Source organism: Phalacrocorax aristotelis, chromosome 3 (assembly GCF_949628215.1).
Source record: "Phalacrocorax aristotelis chromosome 3, bGulAri2.1, whole genome shotgun sequence".
Taxonomy (NCBI): Eukaryota; Metazoa; Chordata; class Aves; order Suliformes; family Phalacrocoracidae; genus Phalacrocorax; species Phalacrocorax aristotelis.
This window is the reverse complement of record NC_134278.1, coordinates 27,952,789-27,974,092: the sequence shown is the minus strand read 5'-3', so window position 1 is coordinate 27,974,092 and position 21,304 is coordinate 27,952,789. Positions and strand designations below refer to the sequence as shown.

General features: G+C 40.3%; 1 protein-coding gene across 7 annotated transcripts in view; it reads left to right on the top strand.

The window, feature by feature from the left end:
• Window positions 1-21,304, top strand: part of DST (dystonin) — a 316,847-nt gene that overhangs the window by 216,255 nt on the left and 79,288 nt on the right. For all 7 annotated transcript variants that reach the window (XM_075087012.1, XM_075087006.1, XM_075087009.1 and 4 more), the window contains 11 exons: window positions 511-719; window positions 992-1,309; window positions 1,486-1,652; window positions 2,166-2,322; window positions 2,586-2,712; window positions 5,340-5,402; window positions 6,425-6,660; window positions 8,323-8,452; window positions 10,062-10,261; window positions 11,660-12,155; window positions 13,132-14,606. In XM_075087012.1, the coding sequence (XP_074943113.1) occupies window positions 511-719; window positions 992-1,309; window positions 1,486-1,652; window positions 2,166-2,322; window positions 2,586-2,712; window positions 5,340-5,402; window positions 6,425-6,660; window positions 8,323-8,452; window positions 10,062-10,261; window positions 11,660-12,155; window positions 13,132-14,606 (3,578 nt within the window). The remainder of the gene's footprint in view (window positions 1-510; window positions 720-991; window positions 1,310-1,485; window positions 1,653-2,165; window positions 2,323-2,585; window positions 2,713-5,339; window positions 5,403-6,424; window positions 6,661-8,322; window positions 8,453-10,061; window positions 10,262-11,659; window positions 12,156-13,131; window positions 14,607-21,304) is intronic.

Sequence of the window (21,304 nt, the reverse complement as noted above, 5' to 3'; positions counted from 1 at the left end):
AACTTGCAGAGCAGCAAAGCAGAACAGCTGCAGGTGTGCATCTTTGGAGTTGGTGATGAAACTCCATGGGAGGTACATGGAGCTTGTAACTTTCAGAGGCTTATCCTGAAAGTGTTGAAGGTCTAATGAAGAACCATCTGGAAGAACCCTTCAGCTCTTACAATAACATAAGAAACATAATTGTAGAAGAGCTGTCTTAATACTCTGCTGTTTTATTTATTGGGAACAGCCGACAGGTGTCATAAGCTAGAGCTGCATGGGAACCAGCTTCTAAAAGCTGGGGAACACAGCTGTAAGCTCTCCCTCATTTCCCTTCTCCTATGGGCTTCTTGGCTCTATTTGAAGATTTTGATATTCACTTGTGTGCTTTTACTGAATAAAGCTGATGGTTTTGCTTTGTTCTGATGTAGGCAATTTTTGACTTGCACTTTTCTGGTGAGAACTGGTAAAATGAGTTAAAAGCTTAGTTTGGCTGAAGGAAAAAATTGAAATATACTTTCTCTTTATCAGATGATATTGTGGAGAGGTATGACAATTTATCCAAGTCTGTGAATGAAAGGAATGAGAAGCTCCAAATAACTCTGACACGATCCCTGAGCGTGCAGGATGGTTTGGATGAAATGCTGGATTGGATGGAAAGTGTTGAAAAGAGCCTTGAAGAACAAGACCAAGTGCCTTTGAGTTCTGCTGCTATTCAGGATATTATTAGTAAAAGCATTGTAAGTAGCATTCTCTGAAAGAAGAAACATTTGTTTGATAATTTAGATTTCAAGAAAGAATTACAATCTTGGTTTGGCACCTTTAATGGATTCAAAATACTTAATAAAGAGAACTGTGTGAAGGGAAACTGCACATAAGGATTTTTGTAGCTGAAATAAATAGATCTACGCCAATGGTCTAGCTGTACTGATTTGTTGCTTCACATGGTGGACCAGTTTTACTTCTTAAAATTTAGTTATAAGCAATACAAAGTAGTTCTTGCTTGTTTCAGGTGCTAGAACAAGACATTGCGGGTCGCCAAAGCAGTATAAACACTATGAATGAAAAAGTGAAGAAGTTCACAGAAACAGCAGATCCGTCCACTGCATCCACACTGCAAGCTAAAATGAGTGAACTTGCAGGACGGTTTTCTGAAGCAAGTAACAAGCATAAAGAGAAGCTTATGAAAATGGAGGAATTGAAGACTAAAGTGGAGTTATTTGAAGATCTGTCAGAAAAACTTCAGTCATTTCTAGATGAGAAAAACCAGGCACTCAGTGAGACCGAGGCACCAAGAAAGGATGTTAGTGAAGTGTCTCAGTATATGCAGGTACAGTACAGCTCCATTTTTATATATTGTGCATTTCTAGTCTAACTCATCTAAGTGGTTGAACAACAAATAAGGCATGTTTGTTTCCCAACTTCATCTGGTTAGCTAAAATCAAGAATTTAATTCTGAGAAATTATTGTAAAGTCTAATATGAAGAACGTAATCCTGTCTTGCAGGAAGCTAGTGTAGAATTGGCACAACATAAGAAAGATCTGGAAGTTTTGCAGCAGCTTCTTGAAGAACTTTCATTCCATGCTCTTCCTGGAGATAAAGCATTGGTGTCAGAAAAAGTAAATGCTTTGTCAAAGAAATTCAGAGAGGTAGAGGAGACTGTAAAGGAAAAGTAAGTCAAATAATTGAAGTGTTTCTGCCTTGGCTGACAATACAGTGTGAATGTGATGACTGCTATCCTCTTGCATGCAATCTCAAGAGACTGCGGTTAGCCACAGAACAGAGATACTTTTTATTTAAAAAAAAAGAGATTCTACTTGGAAATAGAACCTGTCTGGTTCAAGAGCTCTGATGTTGGCTGTGAAGACAAGTAACTCTTTTCAGATTTTGTGACATTTGCAGAAGTCCTGTCAGTTCCATGCAAAACCTACTTCTCCCCTTCTCTGGTAGAATATATACTGTTTGAAATGAGGCTGCAAAGGAAAACTGAAGAAATTATTAGAACTTCCGTATTAGTTACCTGTACAGCAAGACTAGATTTTCTGCTCATATCCATAAAATTAGGTTTTGTGACTCTGAATTTAGGAACAGCAGTATCAGATTGATAATATCTGTTGTAGTTTAATTATCAGAGAGAATACTGACATTCAGTCCTCAATTTCTTTTGTTGTCTTTAATCGTCTAGAGAAGAGGATGTATCATCTTGTCAGAAACAAATGGATGCTTTCGAGCTCCTTGTAGAATCATTAAAGAAATGGATAAAAGAGACGACAGAACAAATTCCAGCAGTGCAGCCCTCTCTGAATACAGAGGAGTTAAAGAAACCTTTGGAAGATACATTGGTAAGACATTGTAGATTAGAAGTGAAATATAGCTGAAGGAAATAGGGCATCTATTAGTAACATAAAAGTACAGACTTAAGGTGTAAGCAGTCACGGTAATTGGGACTGGGGAGCTTGCAGTCTGCATTTACATTCCCATTTCCTCTGCATGTTTGGATATACTGCAGGGGATTCCAAAGTAGCGAGGTTGTTCCTTTCTCTGCAGTAAATCTTTTAAGTTTGAAATCAGTTTTGTAATGAACAAATGACTCTTTCTTAACCAGAATTTGAAAGATGAATGGACATTAAAAGCACCTGAACTGCAGAAAATGAATAGCAGAGGAACATTGCTGTGTAATCTAATTACTGCTGTGACTTCTCCTGCCAAACTGAGAGCAGTTGCCAAATCAGGTATGCATTTATGTAATCAGGTAAGCCTGACATTTCAGGAGTTTTTAAAAAGTTTAAGACAAAATATAAAATATTTCACCCTTGGATTAGCTGTCTGAATATTAATGGCTTGTGAGAAGTCAGTTAGCCATGTTTGTTCTGACCACTGTTCGCTACTCTCTAACTGCTGTAGTAATTCAGTACACATTCTGATTGCTTTACATTGCCAAAATAGTGTAAAAGTGCTTTGATGTAAATGATTAAGAGGCCCTGAAGCTGTTACTGCAGTATGTAATTCCCAGATAATCAGCAAAATGAACAGTATCACAGCTGCCTTAATCTATTCCCAGAAAACTTCTGATAATGAGAAACTGACTTATTCTGATCAGTCTTCAGTGCTTCACGTTTACTTGATGATCCTAGAGGTCTTTTCCAACCTTAATGATTCTATGACATATACATCAAGTCTGTGAGCAGGACAAATATAGACCCTGCTTCTGCAAACAGCGGCGTACCTTTGCCATACAGAGAGACCTCTTTTGTGGCCACACGGCTATTCTACGTGATGCCAGGCAAACACAGAAAGGTTTGCAGAGACATGCAGTTCTTGTTAGAAGGGTGATGAGGACATGGTTTTTCTAAAAGGTGAACCTAGGCAGACCTTCTCATCTCAATAAGTTAGCATAATTAATGCTAGTCAAAATTTTACTTGAAACAACATCACAAAAGGGAATGAACTCCATATCCCAGCATGGCTTTCCTGGGCCAAAATGTGTTTCCAGTCTGGAGCTTCAGCTAAACCCTTTTTACAGGTAATCTGATTTTAAAGACAGCAAATCTATTTCCATGATTTTCTCTAGTGTTTAAATGTTAATTTGTTTTACAGAAACCAGTCCTTCTGCTAAGGTATCATTCAAGCCACAGTTCAAGGCTTGTGGTACCGAGGGTGTTTTAATGGCCAGAAGCACGTTTTCAGCCAGTTCTTGAACTGTTTATTTCCAGTCCTAGTCAGTTCAAGTGTGTTGGCCTTCATTGGTCATCTGCAAAGCACTGGGAGGATGGGGACTGCCAGAGGATACCTTTTTGGCAAGAGTAGAGCACTTTCTTTTTCACATCTCTTTGTACTAGCTGCCTCTGTTTCATTCTTGTTTGAATCTTAAATAAAACCCTTTCAAGGAACATTTTGGAACCTTATATGGGATATTTGGGCTCCTTCCTCTGCTTCTTTATCTATTCCTATGCATCCAAATAGAAAAAAATAAATAACTAGCATATAAGAGCAGCTGTAATCCTCCAGACTAGAATATTCACCCTCCTAGACAAGAGCTGTACTGTGTATCACTTAATCACAGTTATAAATACCAGAGTCCAGCTAATAGAGCATGAAGATTTACAAGGCTCTGGCTGGGGCCTGTGACTCCTCTTATCTGGTTTATTTTCTCTTGCCATCCTACAGCTGCCACTAACGTGGTCCTCACTGTCCAGCTGGTACTGCGGGTAGATGCATAGCCTTTTCCAAGGCAACTGTTAATCATTCTCTGTTAAATGCTCATCTGGGAATACATATGTGCAAGAGAGCAGGAAGCGATTCTCCTTGCAGTTCTCTGTGGCTTGACCACATGCCCCAGCTCTGTGGTCTGGCAGTGTTTTACAAAGCCCATGTAGCCCTGGTTCCAGAAGTTCTGAAATTATGTTTAATTAGTAGGGCTGCCTGGGTGAGTGGCTTCCTCCAAGTGACAGTAAGGACTTCACATTGCAACCTCCGTCGTGGAGCATGTGCCCAAGTCCTGCTCATGACAAGATAGGGAGGGATTTGTCCAGTTGGTATCAAGAGGTTTTTGTGCAGAGGTATGGTGCTGCTTAATCATTTAGGTTGGAAAAGACCCTTAAGATCATTGAGTCCAACCATTAACGTAACACTGCCAAGTCCACCACTAAACCAAGTCCCTAAGCACCACATCTACACGTCTTTTAAATACCTCCAAGGATGGTGACTCAACTACTTCCTTGGTGGGTAAAGGTGTCCTGAGGAAGCAGTGCCTTTGGTTGTGGTGTCTGCAATGACCACTTTGGGCTTCTTTTCTGTTTAATGTTTACTGCTTTCCTCAGAATCTCAGCATTTACCAGGTACCCCTCTCCCAGGCCATACCTAGACATGATGGCTTGGTAAAACCATGTTCTCAGTAGGCAGGAGGGAACAGGCTCCTTTTGGGGAGAGGAAGGAAGTTATGTTAGCCATATGGACATGAGTAGGCCTCATATCTAGGACGCTCAGACCTTCATCCACTGTAGTCGTTTATTTAGCATAGTATTGTGAGCAGTAGGACTGCTTATACATTGTGTATATGTGCACACTTATATGTGCATCCATGTGTACACCCACCCGCTATGCATATGCTGTGCATATGTGGTACCACTTATGGTACTAGCTGCTGGGGCAGCCTAAAACATAAAACAACGTTAAAAATATATAAAACAGTTTAAATAAAATATTTACTATTACAAGGTTACCATTCAGATCCTTATTTAACATTATGATGAGAGCTATGTGTCATGTTGTTTTGAAGAGGAAATTCAGTTCTGAGTTTTTGGTGGGAAAAGGCCCAGATAAGCTAAGCGTAGGACTTGGTCTCTCTTGATCCCCACAGGTGGCACAATGTTAAATGGTGAAGGAGGAGCTCCAGGAACTCAGGATTTCTTGAAAAATAAAGGTCAGTAAAAATTTCAGGATGTGATAAAGAAATGCACTTGCCAATTACTGTTAAATGTGTAAGTATTTTTAAAATGTTGTATATAAATCTGCTTGTAGCAGTCACTACTAGACTGAAATTTCACATCGCTGTCACGTAAGGAAACTATATTGACTAGGAGATGACTAGGACTAAAATTATTTGTAATTATTTGTAAATATTTGTAATACCTACCTTCAATATTTTCTTTGAAGAAAGATCAAATCTGGCTGTATTTTCTGAATCAATATGTATTTCTATAAATGTATACAGGGGTAACTATTTTAATATAACGCATGGCTTTCGAGAAAGTTCTAATGTGTATGTGGTTTGAAGCACTCACCAGCATTCACAAAATGCATATACACAAGCGTACATATACAAAGGCACCCATTTTACATACATTTGTATCACTGTATGTGACCGACCCCTTTACAGAAACAAAGGAACTTACACAGGCACTTAATACGTACTTATGGATGGCCACTTCCCATGTCCTGAGTCTGCAGCATTCATTCTCCTGAACTACAGTCTCCTTAGGACACAGTCTGCCCGCTGTGCGCTCTCAGTGATAAAACACATTATAATAGTACATGAATGTGAGCAAAATATTGTTGCAATAATGTTAGGCTGTCATATAAGTAATCCAACAGTAGTCCAGTATGTTCAACTTCTGGTCATGCAACTGATGCTTAAAATATTAAAATAACAATGGGTAGAAAGATTGTAAGGTATTTGTGGTATTTGTGTACGTGTGTGCATTAAAGCGATGATTTCTGTGAAATGAGAAGCTCTTGCAAATAGGAATTTACATTAGGTCAATCAGATGTAGTGTCACCACATTTAGAGCGAACTGAAAGTAACTCTTAACATGTTCAGCAACTTCTTTTTTGGGGGACTATTAGCTATTGTAACTCAGAGGACTGTTTTGAAGTTCTTGAGGTCTGTTGTTTGAAGGGCTTTGTAACCTCTAACATAGTCTTTGTGCATCTCTCCTTTTACAGAACTGACAACTGTTCAACAAGCCATGTCTGATGTAAATCACAGTTACGAAGATTTGGGAGTTTTATTGAAGGAAAAGGTTTCAGAACTAGAAAGTATGCTTTCAAAAATGCAGAATATTCAGGAAGAATCAACCTCAGTGATGCAGTGGTTGCAAAAAATGGACAAAACTGCATCAGATTGGGAAGCTGCTCCAACTGATAGTGAAGCGGTTAAAGCCCTAGTTGAGCAACATAAGGTACTTTGTGCCTTCAACAAAATACTCTCTCTTGCAGTTATGGGGCAAATTCTGTTTGAACAACCTAGTTCAGCCTAGCTTAATGTTGCAGAGAATATTTAAATGATCCTAGTAATCATGCCAGTCAGGCTTAGAGCAAATCTGGCGAACTGTCAGTGGAGTAAAAGGGGCACTGTGTCAGAGAGGAGTTGTGTAGGTCGGAAGATAATTATTTTGGTGGCCAGTTTAAATAGGTGAAGCTATATTGATTATGCAATAAACTTTTTTGATCTCCTTTGTGGTTTATAGATACATACTTGACTGCTTGTAAGATCTGAAGGGCTATATCTATCCAAAAGCTGTTTCTGCAGCTGCTGGTTCACTGACACTCCACAGACCTCCTGGTTTCTGCAGCTGCAGCAGCTTATGACTATTCCAAGGCAGTGTTTCTCTTCAGCAGCCATGTCATGCTTGTTAAGTTATATAGCTGCACAACAGTCTCCTCCCTGCTTTTAAATTGCTATGAGAAAACCACTGAATCAGCAGTAAGCTTCTGTCCTGTTTCAGCACTGGAGACGTATGCTTCTCTAGCAATGAAGGACAATATTTACACATGTAAAGGTTCATCTGTAAAGGGAAATGTAATGGATAGGGAAAATTCGTTCCTTGCCTGTGACTGTGGATAAACAAGGACAGAATTTGATTCAACTGAGGTGGTACTTTCATATTTGGCAGGTCACCCTTAAAAGTTAATGTGAACAGCTACTAACTTTCCTCAGTCTTGGGTAGCGTTCAGCCCTAAAATTCAAGCTAAATGTGGAAGAAAACTAGCTCCTTACTTTTTAACGGAGAATGTGCAAAGCTAACATGATCATCTTACCCCCAGTGTAGTAATAGAAGAGTATCCACAGGTAGCTGGAAAACTGAGCGAGTGCTCATGCAAGAGTCATCCTTCTGATGCAGTTGGACCTTTTACTAAAAGTTCTAAATCATGCACAGGTTTGTTCAGTGTTTATTTTAGTAGGTTTTGGATAATTAAAATACAGCTCCACGAGGCAAGCTTTGTTACTTAAGAGTATTCATATGAGAGCCCTTTGCCAGGTATAAGGACTGTTCACTTCTTTCTGTAACAGCAGCATGAATTAAGAATTGCTGGGGCATCTCAGTCTCCTGCTAGGTCTACACTTCAAGCTGTGGTGCTCTTTAAACTATAGTTCTAGATGATCTACAAGAAGCAGTCTGTATGTGATAGCGGGACATCCGGTGAGATAAATGAGGCTACATGGCACTCTGCTCTGTTTGTGGTAGCTGGGTTATTTCTGATGTGAAGTGTACTGTGCATTAGTCAGTTTGTCTTCGGTACAAGAACAGATTCCAAGTGTATGTGAGTATGATGGGACCTAGTGGATCTTATTTATCTGAATTCTTCTAGTTCTGCACTCGTTCAAATTAAACAATAGTTGTTATTACTAAGACAGTTTAAATCTATCAGGTTATCTCTTCCAAAAAAATTGACCAGCAACATATGCCACTATAAAATGTTTTGTTATTTATAGGAGAAAAGTAGTATTTAAGTGCTAGATATTTATTGTTTATCTTGATGCTTGGCGTCTCAGTATTGTGGACTTCAAACTTAACAGTTCTTCTTTAGTCTTTTATTTATTTTATCACTTGAATTTGCAGCTTTTTGAAACTGAATTAAAGCAAAGTGCGAATAAAGTGCAGGAACTAAAGGACAAAGTGACAGAGCTGTTGGAGAAGAATCCTGACTCTCCTGAGGCACCCAAGTGGAGACAAACATTGGATAAAATAGGTACTTCTGTAAAGCTGTATTATAGCTCAGACTGATTTGGAAGTTGCTTTATTTTGATTTTTTTTAATGTATTAACAATTGTTAGCATTTTTAATACCTTGCTCCCTCCTACCCCTTAAATTCTGTGGAAAGAACTCCCTTTACAAGACTGAATCAGGAGTAAATCCATTGACGTCCATAGACTCTGAACTTATATCACTACAGTTGAGAGAGGCTATAGCTTGACTCCCTGTTTGAGAGGGCTTTATGTTTTTCAAACAGCATGGCTAAAACTTGATTGGTCAGTTATTGCTCCAGATACATATGTTCTTTGTACAAAATATAGCAAATTAAGTTAATTCTAATTTCATGGAAAGAACAGTTTGAGTTGTTGGTAATGCTTTTCTGCATGCTTTTTTCCCATACACTAGTGGCCTTTTTAATTTTGTGGGTTTGGTGGCTTTTTGCCATTTTCTAAAACTGATTCCATAAATTTTGCCAAAAAAAATGAAAATTACTATTTTTGGACAATAGATTTTGAGATACTGCAGTGCATAAGTTTCATGAGCTTCTAAAATTCTTCTTAGGTTTGTCGTATTTTAAATAAATCACAGGTCAGTCTTGTTTCATGCCAATAGGCATTTCCGTAGCTACACTAATAATAGTTGTAAAGCTGAGAATTTTTCCAACCTGTCCTGTTTGTAAGTGAAACCTTGAAAAGTTTAAGCAGCAGCTAAGGTCTCCAAGACAACTTGAGTAGTATTGAAAGGCAATTAATACAGAATGAGCAGGGGACAAAGACAATGAAGTAGCAAAAAAACCTGAAAAGACATGGATAAAATTCAGGGACAAGGAGAGTTAGCAAAATGTCAGAGCTGACTGAGCAAGCACTGACAGTGTCAGTGCAAGTCAGAGGCAAGGGGGAAGTTACAAGACTGTAAGACTCAACGGCTGCTTTGGAAGCCTCTGCTACAAGCGGAAGAGACCATAGATCGGCCTAGGTGTGAATCTAAGCTGACACAGCACTTTTGAAAAAGCTGTGTACAGAAGTATTCTCATTGCCTGTCATTCGGTATCTAGTTTAGATGTTTAAATAAGGTAGTTAATCTCCACAGGCTTCTAATACAGGCATTTTGAAGAGGTGGGCTCCTTCAGAGACTCTTCAGAGTAGAAGCCTAAGTTATGGCATCTGCTAACCCATGGAAAGGTATCTGTTTCTTTTTACTAAATAAGCAGGAAGGTTTGTCTATCTAAATCAGATAGATTTAGTACTCAGTTGTAACCTAAGTTATAGCTGAGTACAGCCCTTTGGCTTTTACATCATTTGAGACCGAAGCCTAAATTTGGTGGTATTTCACTTAGTAATATTCTAATCCAATTTTATTACATGTTGTACATTCATTGCTCTAAAAATTCCACACGTGGTTCTGCTAAACTGCAGACCTTCATCCAAGTGTATATGGATCTGACTGTTAAAAGATGTATTTGCCGAGTCACTGCAATAAGGCATCTGGAGTTAATCAGCAAGAAGCCTTATTAGAGAGCTCTGTTTATGTTTCATATATAGTCTGCTGTCTGACAACCCATCTGCTAGAACATGCATGCAATATGTTAACGTTATCATTGTTAGATTCCAAATGGAAAGAGCTCAATCAAGTCACATCTGAGAGACAACAAAAACTGGAAGAGTCTTCAAATTACCTGACCCAGTTCCAGACAGCAGAAGCTCAGTTAAAGCACTGGCTTGTAGAAAAGGAGCTAATGGTCAGTGTGCTGGGACCACTATCAATTGATCCCAATATGCTGAATACACAGAAGCAACAGGTTCAGGTGAGTAATGCCAACACGCATGACTGATGTAAGTTTCTTCTGCTTGTTTGCTATTAGCAAGGTACTAATTTGCATTTAGATAGAGAACAGCACAGTTAGTATGAGCTATTACATTTGTTTATCAGCAAATATCAGCTTAAGTCATACTTGACTACAATAATTACATGAAAAAAAATGTAAGAGTGAAAAGAGATCAGAACAGCTAAAGGAGAAAACTGCTGAGGAGATACTCATCCTCTGATACATTTTTGTGTTTTGACCATACTGTGGTTTCTCTGTACTCAAAATGTTGCTTTGAAGTTTTATTAATTTGAGTGTGTATGTAACATTTTATGGTCAGTCCTTATATACAGTCTATGCTGTAGAACTGGCTTTTTGAGATTTTATTGCTGGTACCTAATCAAAATACGAAGGCAAGTGAAGTGCAATACTGTCAACAGATATGGGGCCAAAAGTGTGAAAGACAGAAGAAAAGTATAATGAAAAAGTGGAGTCGTTTACTTAACAAACGTACAGGAAACTGTAGACAAAAGAAACAAAAGTTAAATCAGACAAAGTTGCAGAACTTAGAAATTTTAATTTCAGACAGTTCTGTTGCCGCCAGTTCCTTGAAACTGTGATGAGAAATAACATTTTTATTTTGCAAAAATATTATTTAAGCGGGTATGTCAATATTGATTGAAATGAAGTGTTTAAAACATGAACTAGGTTCTAATACTATGTGAAAATTACTTAATATTGGTTTGTAAGTGCTTCAACAATCTAGACAGCTGGCATGAGATTATCATGTATCACTTAACAGTCCTTAAAAATTAAACCTAATTGACTTAAGAAAGGGTTTGGAATGTTCTGTAAAGTAACATTCCCTTCTTCTGCAAGCACTATGACTTACTGTCAAAAAAAAAAAATACTGGGAACCAGCGATGTAAACTTTCAAGTTCTTACAGTACACATTCAGTCATTTTGTGAATTATCCAAATAGTCTCTGTGCTATAATAATACATTGCAATATTATGTCAGAATACACCTTCTTTGAAGTTCTATCTTAAGACAAATATCAAAACTGTCTAGGAAAGAAGACACTGCTTGAAGCTAAACAGTGATTATTTTACTTGGTACGGTTACTTAATTACTGTGGTATTAACAGAATTCATTGTTTACTTGTATCTGCTGATTGAATTTCTATGAGATGATCTGCAAATTAACCTCACTTTTTTCTGGTTCTTTGATGTAAACGCATGGAAAGAGCACAGTTTATGTGTAGAAGATACAATTATTTCACTGGCTTTTAAACTTGGAGATTGATTACTCAGTAAGAGAGCTACATGAGGTTTGTCAGGAGTACTTTGCTGCTTCTTTTACAAGGTAAATGCTTCTTAAGATTTTTTTTCTTCCCAGATTCTGCTCAAAGAGTTTGACACCAGAAAACCACAATACGAGCAGTTAACTACAGCTGGTGAAGGGATTCTGAAGAGACCTGGTGAACGTTCACCCTCCCATGAAATTGTAAAGGAGCAATTGGCAGCTGTAGCACAAAAATGGGACAGTCTAACTGGCCAACTGAGGGACAGATGTGACCGAATTGACCGAGCCATCGTGAAGAGCAGAGAGTATCAAAGTCTGCTCAGAAGTCTGTCTGATAAGCTAAGTGCCTTGGATAGCAAACTAAGCAGCAGCCTGGCTGTGAGTACGCAGCCTGATGCTGTGAAACAACAACTGGAAATTGCTAGAGAAATGAAGGAGGAAATAGAACAGGAAATGAAGAATATAAATGCAGCTCAAGCTCTTTGTGAAGAGCTGTCAATGCTGGTTGGAGAAGAGTATTTGAAAGCAGAACTTACAAGACAGTTAGATGGCATCTTAAAATCATTTAAGGATATTGAGCAAAAATCAGGTTAGTATTTAATTAAAGAAAAACAGTAACTATGGCATATAGTAAAGCATATAGTCTCATTTGCCTTTATTGAGATGTTCAGTGAGCTGAGCAAAATGCCAGCTCTCTATCCAGTCCAACTCCCAAGCTTTTGTACATTACGATTTAGGAGAGTCTCCCTATCTTGAAAAGATAAAAACAATACTTGGGATCTTAAGCAAACAGTTTGGGAGAGAATTTGACACGATAGCAGGGCTGCTTTTCTCATCTCTTCCTTCAGGTGCATCTTCAGTGAATTAGAATACCAAAAGAAGACACTGTTCACTGAGCTACCTGACTGCATAGGTGCAGAGTGTAAGCTAAAATGGTACTTTTTAGGCAAGCACCAGTTAATGGCTTGGTGAAACGCAGTGGTAATTGTATAATACTGCTTGCGATAGAAGAGGGACCATAGTCTGCAGCCTTCCCTTAGCCTGTGAACAACAGAACTGAGCAAGTAATACACTGCAACTGATATCATACTTTGTTCTCCCTAACAGCCTCAGTTGTAGCTTTTTAATTTCCTCTGGTCACAAGGAACTTCAAAGGATCTCCCTAAGAATGCATATTGCCAGCAGGCCATGAGTTAGACACTGCTAGGCTAGATTAATTCGTACTCCCTGTGCTTACACTTCATAATGCCATGAAACACAACTGTGTGTCTTTTACCCCCAAAATCTGCCTGAATGAGATTCATGTAGGCACTGATTGGCTAAGCTCACCTCATTTGAGTGGTGTCCAAATGCCTTCACTGCTCTGCTGTTGTATAGGCACAAGCCTCTCCCTTGCAAGAAACTTGGGCTAACTTGGTTGTCTTCCAGTCAAACACCACATGCTAAGGACCAGCTTACCTTACATTAATGATCATTCATAATAGAATCAATATTAATTATTATTTCTTCACTGAAATCTAGCAGGTTCTGATAATGAAGCTCTGTGCTGTCTTCTCTTTTTGTAGATAACCACGTTCAGCAGCTTCAGTCAGCGTATGCCGCTTCTCATCAGTTCCAGCAAATGTCTAAGGACTTTCAGGCTTGGCTAGGCAAAAAGAAAGAAGAGCTGAACCAGGCTCGTCCTGTATCAGCCAAACTTGATACCTTGCAATCACTAATTGAAGAACAGAAAGATTTTAAGACGACCATGACCAATCAGATCAGTTCATATGAAAGAATTGTTGCAGAAGGAGAAAGTATCTTACAGAAGACTCAGGGAGCTGACAAAGCAGCATTACAGTCCCAAATTGCCACACTCAGAAGTAACTGGGATGAAATGAATAAGCAGGTAAAAGAAAGGCAAGATAAATTAACAGATTGTCTGGAGAAAGCCCTCAAATACAAGCAGCATGTAGAAAACCTGCAGCCATGGATAGAGAAATGCCAAAGCAACCTGTGTGAATTAAAAGTTGGCATAAACCCTGTTGAAATAGAGAATTCTATTGTTCAGGTGAAGGCCTGGCAGAAGGACCTGGATAAACACCATGGGATGGTGGAGCTATTAAATAATACTGCTGAAAGTTTGCTCAGTGCAAGTCAAACAGATAAAGAAATTGTTGAAGAAGAAACTAAGGTGCTTAATCAGAAAGTGAATGTGGTCACAGAACAATTACATAAGAAGAGAGAGTGCTTGGAAAATATGGCACAAATGCTGAAGGAGTTCCAGGAATCCTCCAGGGAATCTGAAAAACAGCTTAAAAGTGCCAGAGAGCATCTGGAAGCTCATGACTCGCTTGGACCTCAGTCATTCAGTAACAAACACCTGACAATGATGCAGGCCCAGCAGAAAACCTTGCAGGCTTTAAAGCCTTGTATTGATTTAGCTAAAAAGCTTGCCCAAGACCTGGTGGTAGAAGCTTCTGATTCAGCAGGTGTTTCTGACCTTCTGCTCCAAGCTGAATCTTTGGAGCGAGAATACACTGCAGTGAACCAGCAGGTTGAAGAAAGGTGCTCGTTCTTAGAGGCAAAACTTCAGGGAATCGGCCATTTCCAAAACAGCATCCGAGAGATGTTCTCTCAGTTTGCAGAGTTTGATGATGAACTTGATAGCATGGCTCCAATGGGGAGAGATCTCGAGGTACTGCAATCACAGAGAGAGGACATAAAACATTTCCTGAAAAAGCTGGAGGATCTTATAATGAATAATGAAAATGCTAATAAAAACTGTAAGATGATGCTAGCCACAGAAGCTGAAGCTTCTCCTGATCTTGTTGGCATAAAAAGAGACTTGGAAGCTTTAAATAAACAGTGTAACAAGCTACTAGACAGAGCAAAAGCCAGGGAAGATCAAGTGGAGGGTACTATTAGCCGTGTTGAGGAGTTTTACCATAAGCTACAAGAATTTTCTAGTCTGCTTGGGAGAGCTGAAGAACGTGAAGAGTCACAAGGTCCTGTTGGAATGGAAACAGAGGCTATTAATCAGCAGCTGAATACATTCAAGGTAGGAAGATTTCTTTTTACTACCACAAAGTATTCTACCACAGTGTGATTTTATTAAATATCTCTGTGAAACAGACTGGTTAAGTGCAGACCTTGGAGGAGTCTTGTTTCACAGCAGCCAGTTCTACCTGTATGCTTTTTACCTGTTTTAAACCGGGGTGTCTTCTCGTGCTCCAGAGCAGCTTTTCTTTGCTGCGGCTTGGCAGACATTGGTAACTTTGCATCCCAGCTCACAGTTCCTGCACCCCAGTTCCCTCTTCACCTCTCATCACTGTCTTGTTTCCTTACGCGATCCATGTACCTTTTCTGTTTTTGAGAACTGCATATTGTCTCTATTCTGATGTCGATATATTACACAAATTTCTTCTTCACTGTGGTGTGAGTTTTAGACTCCAGTGTTCACATACCAGCCCATATTTGCTTTGCTAATCTGAGTAGTTTAGTTTTTTCACATGGGTATAGGCATCAGCATATGTAGGCTTAAGACTTTACCTTTTGCCATTTTCTGTTCTGATAGACTGGCCAGTTTTAGCTCACTGAAACCCCCCCTTACCTAGAAAAATCCTGGTAAGAAGAAATCAGGTGAAATAAGCCTCCTTTTATATTGGGAGTTTACTGTAGCTTCCTTATCCAAAATGTACTTTGCAGCTTCTGTGCATAGCTTTTTTTAATACGCCAGTTTGCAATTCTTGCCCAGCTCAAAAAAATGCATCGCAGTGATGGTGGGTGTAAATTGTGCGTTGGTGCTGAAGTGAAATACAGATAATTGCTCATTTTAGGTTACAATGAATGTATTTCCAGCGCTCACTGGAAAGATTTATAAATCCTACAGATGTAAGCATGTTTGAATGAGATCATAAATCTCCTAATGGCTATATAGTAGCACTGAATATTCTGTGCTGCTTTGGTTTCATTTCAGTCTAATACTAATTCAAATGTTTGTATGATTTGTACATTAGTTCACCGTTAATCATAAAAACAAACCTTCATAACAGGATTTGATAAACCATGCTGTTAAAAAGATGACCTTGGGAAAAAAGTCATTGCATGCTTGGCCCGACAGAGGGTGCATTTTGCTTGTTTAAACTAAGCCCTATTAGAAAGAAAAACTAAAACTGAAAACTTCAATGTGGGAATTTCGGATGCAAGTTACTATGAGTTTTGAAGAACTTCCAGAATGCATAAATAGAGACAAAAATCTTGAACAAATAGTTACATTATGAGGAGATTCCATTAGACTAGGAGGATTAAAATTGTATGCCAGTCTGTCCTAACATGTCTATCTCAATTTAAAAGAGAAACAAATGGCTTTTCTTTGTATATGGTTAGTAAAACACTTTGGATATCAGAAAATAGCAAAACCTCCTACTGTGATTGCTCTTGCTTATGCTGACTGTACAGGATTTCAGCTGTAGCTGGTTTCTGATCTCTGATTTTACCACACTTCTTGTGTTTTCAAACACTAGATGCAGCCTCAGGTCTTCGTTACTATATATACAAGACTTTTTTTGGCTACAAAGAGCAATGCTTTTAGGGGGAAGCAACCTGATGAGCAGACAGCAGAAGAATCCAGTTCCCTGTGTGTTGTCTCAGTGTCGTACTTTGTCAGGGCATTGGACAAGTCACAGCAATCGTACAGTTCAGGAGTGAGAGCCTTGTCTGGTCTGTGCAGACCTGTGGAGAGATAGTGTCCCTGCAGCCAAAGAACTTGTATGGTAAAAAGACCAAAAAACCTGGAGAGGCATAAAGGAGACCAGAGATAGTAGCATGTTTATATTCAGAAGTCTACTCCAGGACTGTATTTATATTAGGTACTTAAAAGCTTAGAAATGTGTTTTGCTGGAAGCAACTATTTCAGGCCATGCTTTTTGCTTATGAGTGAAAACACAATGCCATTAAACAGGAGGTGAAAAACGATGAAAAGGTGAAGGGGTTGTTTAAATAAGTGAACAGCAAATGCAGGAATAAAGAAGCTGAGAGGGGAGCCTTTGAAGAAAGGAAACAGGAAGACCCGAGTGGGAAATTCTAACCAGGTGAGGGTGGTAGGTAGCAAAGGGATGCTGATAGCAGGAGGATCAAGGTCAAAAATTACTTTCCTAATACTCTGGTGCGAGTGCTACTGGGGCACAGCAAAATTACAGTAGGTAATGTACCTCTTCATACTCTTTACCATTCCAGAGAGCAATTTTACCTGAGGCAGCAAACTGTAGGGAGACTGGCTCCCGCAAATCCTGCTCAGCTCGCAGTGTATTTGCTCACATGTTTGTGCACGTACGCAAACACACACAACCTGAAAATGTGGCTGTGGCCACAAAACCACAGTCTAGCTCCCTATGTCTTTAGCTTCTGTGGTCAAGTACAATCAGCTTCTATTCCTCAAGAGTAAAGCAAAAGAGTTGGTCTTTAGTAGATAAATTTATTCACATGAAATCATTGGTCTCTTCGGGGAAGGATCTCCTGTAGTGGGCCAGAGGTGGTTTTTGTGGTTCGACGGATTTTTATGTACAAAGAGTTAGAGCTTTGTGCACCTTCTTGGCATGACATTAAAATGCAGTTATTTTAAAAAAATAAACAGGCTTTGAGTTGTATTTCATATATATGAAAATATATATATGCACACATATACATACTTGTTTTATTTATAGTTGTTCTTTGTAATCTACTTATTCCAGTCAGTATAGAGTATTAAATTGAAAGTAGCTATTGTCAGTGTTAAACTATATTTATTTACAATGCAGAGATAAAATTTGCTTTTTAAAAATTAAAATCTCCAGTGGAGTTCATTTGAAAGTAGAACCGTGACTCCTACTTCACAAATTACTCCAGGAAGAGTATAATCAACTGAAGAATTTGTCTCAATTAATATAAAACACACAAAATTAATTACTAATTAACTCAGCTTTGTTAGACATTTTTTCCCCAAAGTCTGTACGCAGTGCAAATTGGTACTAAAAGAAAATGTCAGTAAAACAGGTCTATTGAGGTACAGTGAGCCTGCCACCTTCCTTCAAAAGCAAAACAGCATTGTGCAAACGGGCTAAACCAAACGCCCTGGGTTCGGGTAGCCACACAGTGCTAGGATGTTTGTGGTAGGAGCAGTACTTGCGGCTAGTTTCTCTCTGAAACAGAGGAAAAAAAAACCCAGACGTTGAATTATTTTACTACTTGAAACCTTTGCACAATTCTTTGTACTGCCATTAAAAGGCATTCTTCTTAGTAAAACCATCATGGTGCTGTTACAGCTTTCATCGGTATATGGTTCATTTGATTTTTGCTTTTATATTCAGAACAAAAGTTGATGTAGTCGTTGGAGGTTGCCTTCTAATTGGGCTTTATAGGAACTTTCAGCTAGCCTGAGTATTCTTGCCAATGAGCTTGAACTAAGATCTTAATTGGCTTACGTTAGTTGTGTAGTGGGTTTGTGTCCTCTGATTTTCACTTTGAAGGCAGATAATGTTGAAAGACTAATCAGAGGTTTCTCTTTATGCCCAGTAAGAAATTAAAAGTGTTGCATTTCCCATGCGCAGGTTTACAAACCCTGCAAAAAGATACTAACCTTCCTTGGGGTTTACTACAGTTAGGGTCTGTATTGAAAAGCAAAGGTAAAATAAGAAACTGTTGTTGCATTTGAAAGTGACTATACATCATACGAAAGTCTTCAGTAGATATGGTGAAAAATGGTAACATTTAAAAAATGTTAATAAAATAATTTTGCTGCTGAACAAATACAGACCAATTTCAGATACATACTACCCCTATAAAATGGTGCAGCACTCCTTGAATTCAATAAGGATCTGTTTGTGGGTGTTTTGGGTGAGAATAAGCACCGGTGAAATGACCTCAGAAATGCTTTTCTGATCTTTACCATTGTAGTCTATATTCTCAACTAGAGAATCCAGAGGTATCTGTGTGGCATAATTTTAATGTTATGGCTGCTCACCTGGGAGGAGGAAGACAGAATTTTTCTTACATGACTTTAGTATTTTGATATGTAGCTGACTGTATATCAAGTAAATGAATAAACAAGATGTGTGGTGTGTTTGATTTCTTGCATACAGTGTATCCTGCTCCAGCTCATTGTAGTTAATGCCCTATGTTAAGTTTTAGCACTAAGTGCCATATGCTGTCCTTAAACCGAGGTCTGGATTGTCACTGTAACCCGTGGCTGCTGTCAGACAGGCAGCGCCGGTCTCTGGTCATCAGTACTGGTGCAGAGCAGCTTGGTCTGGACAGCTTCGCCTGTGCTGTTGGCGAGTTACCCGCAAGTCTCCTGACCCTTCACCTACATGATTATGAGCTAGAAGCATAGATGCAAAGTGTTGAACAGGTATTTAAACGATGTAAATGTCCAAAACCTGAATCTTTGTCCTGTTTGGCTGCTTTTGTGCCGTTCCAAGTCCCATAAAAAAGAAGTTTTCCGAATATAGATACCTTTTTCTACCTTTTTAACGTTTCGGGGGGAGCAGGGTGGCTTGGCTCTGCCATCTTCCTTGGACGGTGGGTTGTCCCGTCAGACGATGTCACTAAGCTGTTGCCTCAGAGCCAGGAATCGAGACTGAAGAGAATCAAAACTGGACTGGACATTCCTCGTTGTTTGTCAAACGGGGGAATACGTAGCTATTCCCAGGTGTAATCCCTGAAGAGGAGTTTGGGGGATTTTAAAAATAATACGCGGATAAACTTTTACTTAAATTTTCGTGGGGCAGTGTCCGTTCAAATGACGGCTTTCTCAGAGGGGTGATGGGGTGCGGGCGGTGGTTCGGAGGATGGCGGCTGGTTACCAGAGTTTCGCTGAGGAACGCGAGCCGACCGGCGCGGTGCCGCCTCGCCCTGCCCGCCTCCCCTCCCCCCCCTCCCCGGGATGGGACGGCGGGGCGCCTCAGGGCCAGCGCCGCCGCGCTCCTGCCGCCGGGCCGGGGCGTGCCTCATGCCGCCGCCCGCCCCCCGCCGCACGGCACCGGCGGAGCCCTGAGCGAGCAGCGAGGGCGCGGGGGGCCGAGGAGATAAGGAGCGGGCGGGGGAGGGGGCCGGTAGCAGATGTTGCCTGAGGAGCGAAACGGGGCGTTTCTGGCAGCTCGGCGCTGGGGGAGCGGGGTGACCGGGGGCGCGGTTCGCGCCGGCGCTCGCTGAGGGGGGGGGGTTCCCTCCGCCGCCGCCGCCTTCGCAGCTGCGCCTCAGAGATGAGGAGGGAGGAGGGAGGGCAGCCCATTAGCTGCTGCTCGCAGTCGCGACCTGCCGACTGCAAACCTGCCGTGCCTTCGGGGGGACACGCCGCGCCTGCTCTGCTCTGCAGTTGCCTTACGCAGCTCTCCGGGATGCTGTTGGGAGAATCGGTCTGAAAACGTTTGTTTTCCGACTCTCTGCTGGAAGGGTGCGTTGGCTTGGCTGCTAGAAAGTGATGTTTTCCTGGGGGACTTGTGGAGGCACCACGGACAAGCCTGGTACAAGAGGAGGATAAGCAGCCTGTCGGATCAAGGTTATTTATAGCTACTGCCAAAAAAAGTAAAGGTCTGGTTTATTATTCTCACTGTTCTGGGTTTAACTTATTCCCCCCCCCCCCGCCCAAAATCTTCTCCGTGCCTTGGTCTGGACCGTACATAGCCACTGTGGATTCTGTCTTTTTAAGCTGCCGCACCATGTTTTATTTATAAAGGAGATGGGACTCTGCAAACCAGTTAAAAGGATTACAGTTAAGCCGTCACCTGCAGAAGATAATGCACTGCCTTCCGTAACGCTTGTTCGTTTGGAAGGCTTAATCAGGAGATTTCAGATACAGATTCTGACCTGGAAATATAAAGGAAGCCTTCCATGGAGTATTTTAAATATTTGAGCCACTGCTCGGTTTTGCTATACTTTGTTTTTCTGTGACATTGGAAGATTTCTGTGACTTTCTTACTGAAGCACTTTATATTTTAGAGGGGGGGGGGAACCTCACGTCCAGGTAAAGTTGCATTTAAACTGATGCACTGATTATGAATGACCTCAACCACCTCATAAGTTATGATGTATATTTTGTCTCTATGCATCTTGTGCTGCAGGCAAGTTTACTATAATTCTTAGAGCACTAGTGTTTTTTAAATGTTTCCCCGGTATCCATGAAAACGGAGGTATAGTGGTGTACTTGTGCGAATACTTTCAAGATGGGGAAGCCGCTTAGCAGGCCAGACTGTCTACGTCAGAATCCTCCATGTGTTGGCAAAGGGGAAGAAGATGAAGATCTAAATATTGAGGACTGCTATGTTCCTCAGAGGTCCATCTATGACACTGTGCGGCTGAATGAGCAGATCGATTCAGGCTCCAAGGGCAGCCTCTCATCGAGGCATTTCACGGACAGGACCTTACCCTACAGTCACAGAACACTGGACATCAGCACTTTGTGCTCCAATGGTGCCCTTACCTCGTCCAGTGTTTTTGAGCTCCGAAGCCGTGAAGCTAACAAGTTAGATGAAAAAATGATCTTTGATGCTCTCAAATTGAACAGCGATATAATTCGGACAGCTGGATTACCCAAACCAAAGTCTCATGCAGAAAAGAAGGAACATAGGCGATCATGGAGAACGTTTGTTCCGCCCAACTTTTCAGATTTCACAAATAAAAGCGAATGCTCCTTTAATGAAACTGCCGATATGTCAGATACAGCTAGATCTGGCAAATGCAAATGGGGTACGAATTCTCTTACCTCGGAAGAGGATGATTCTG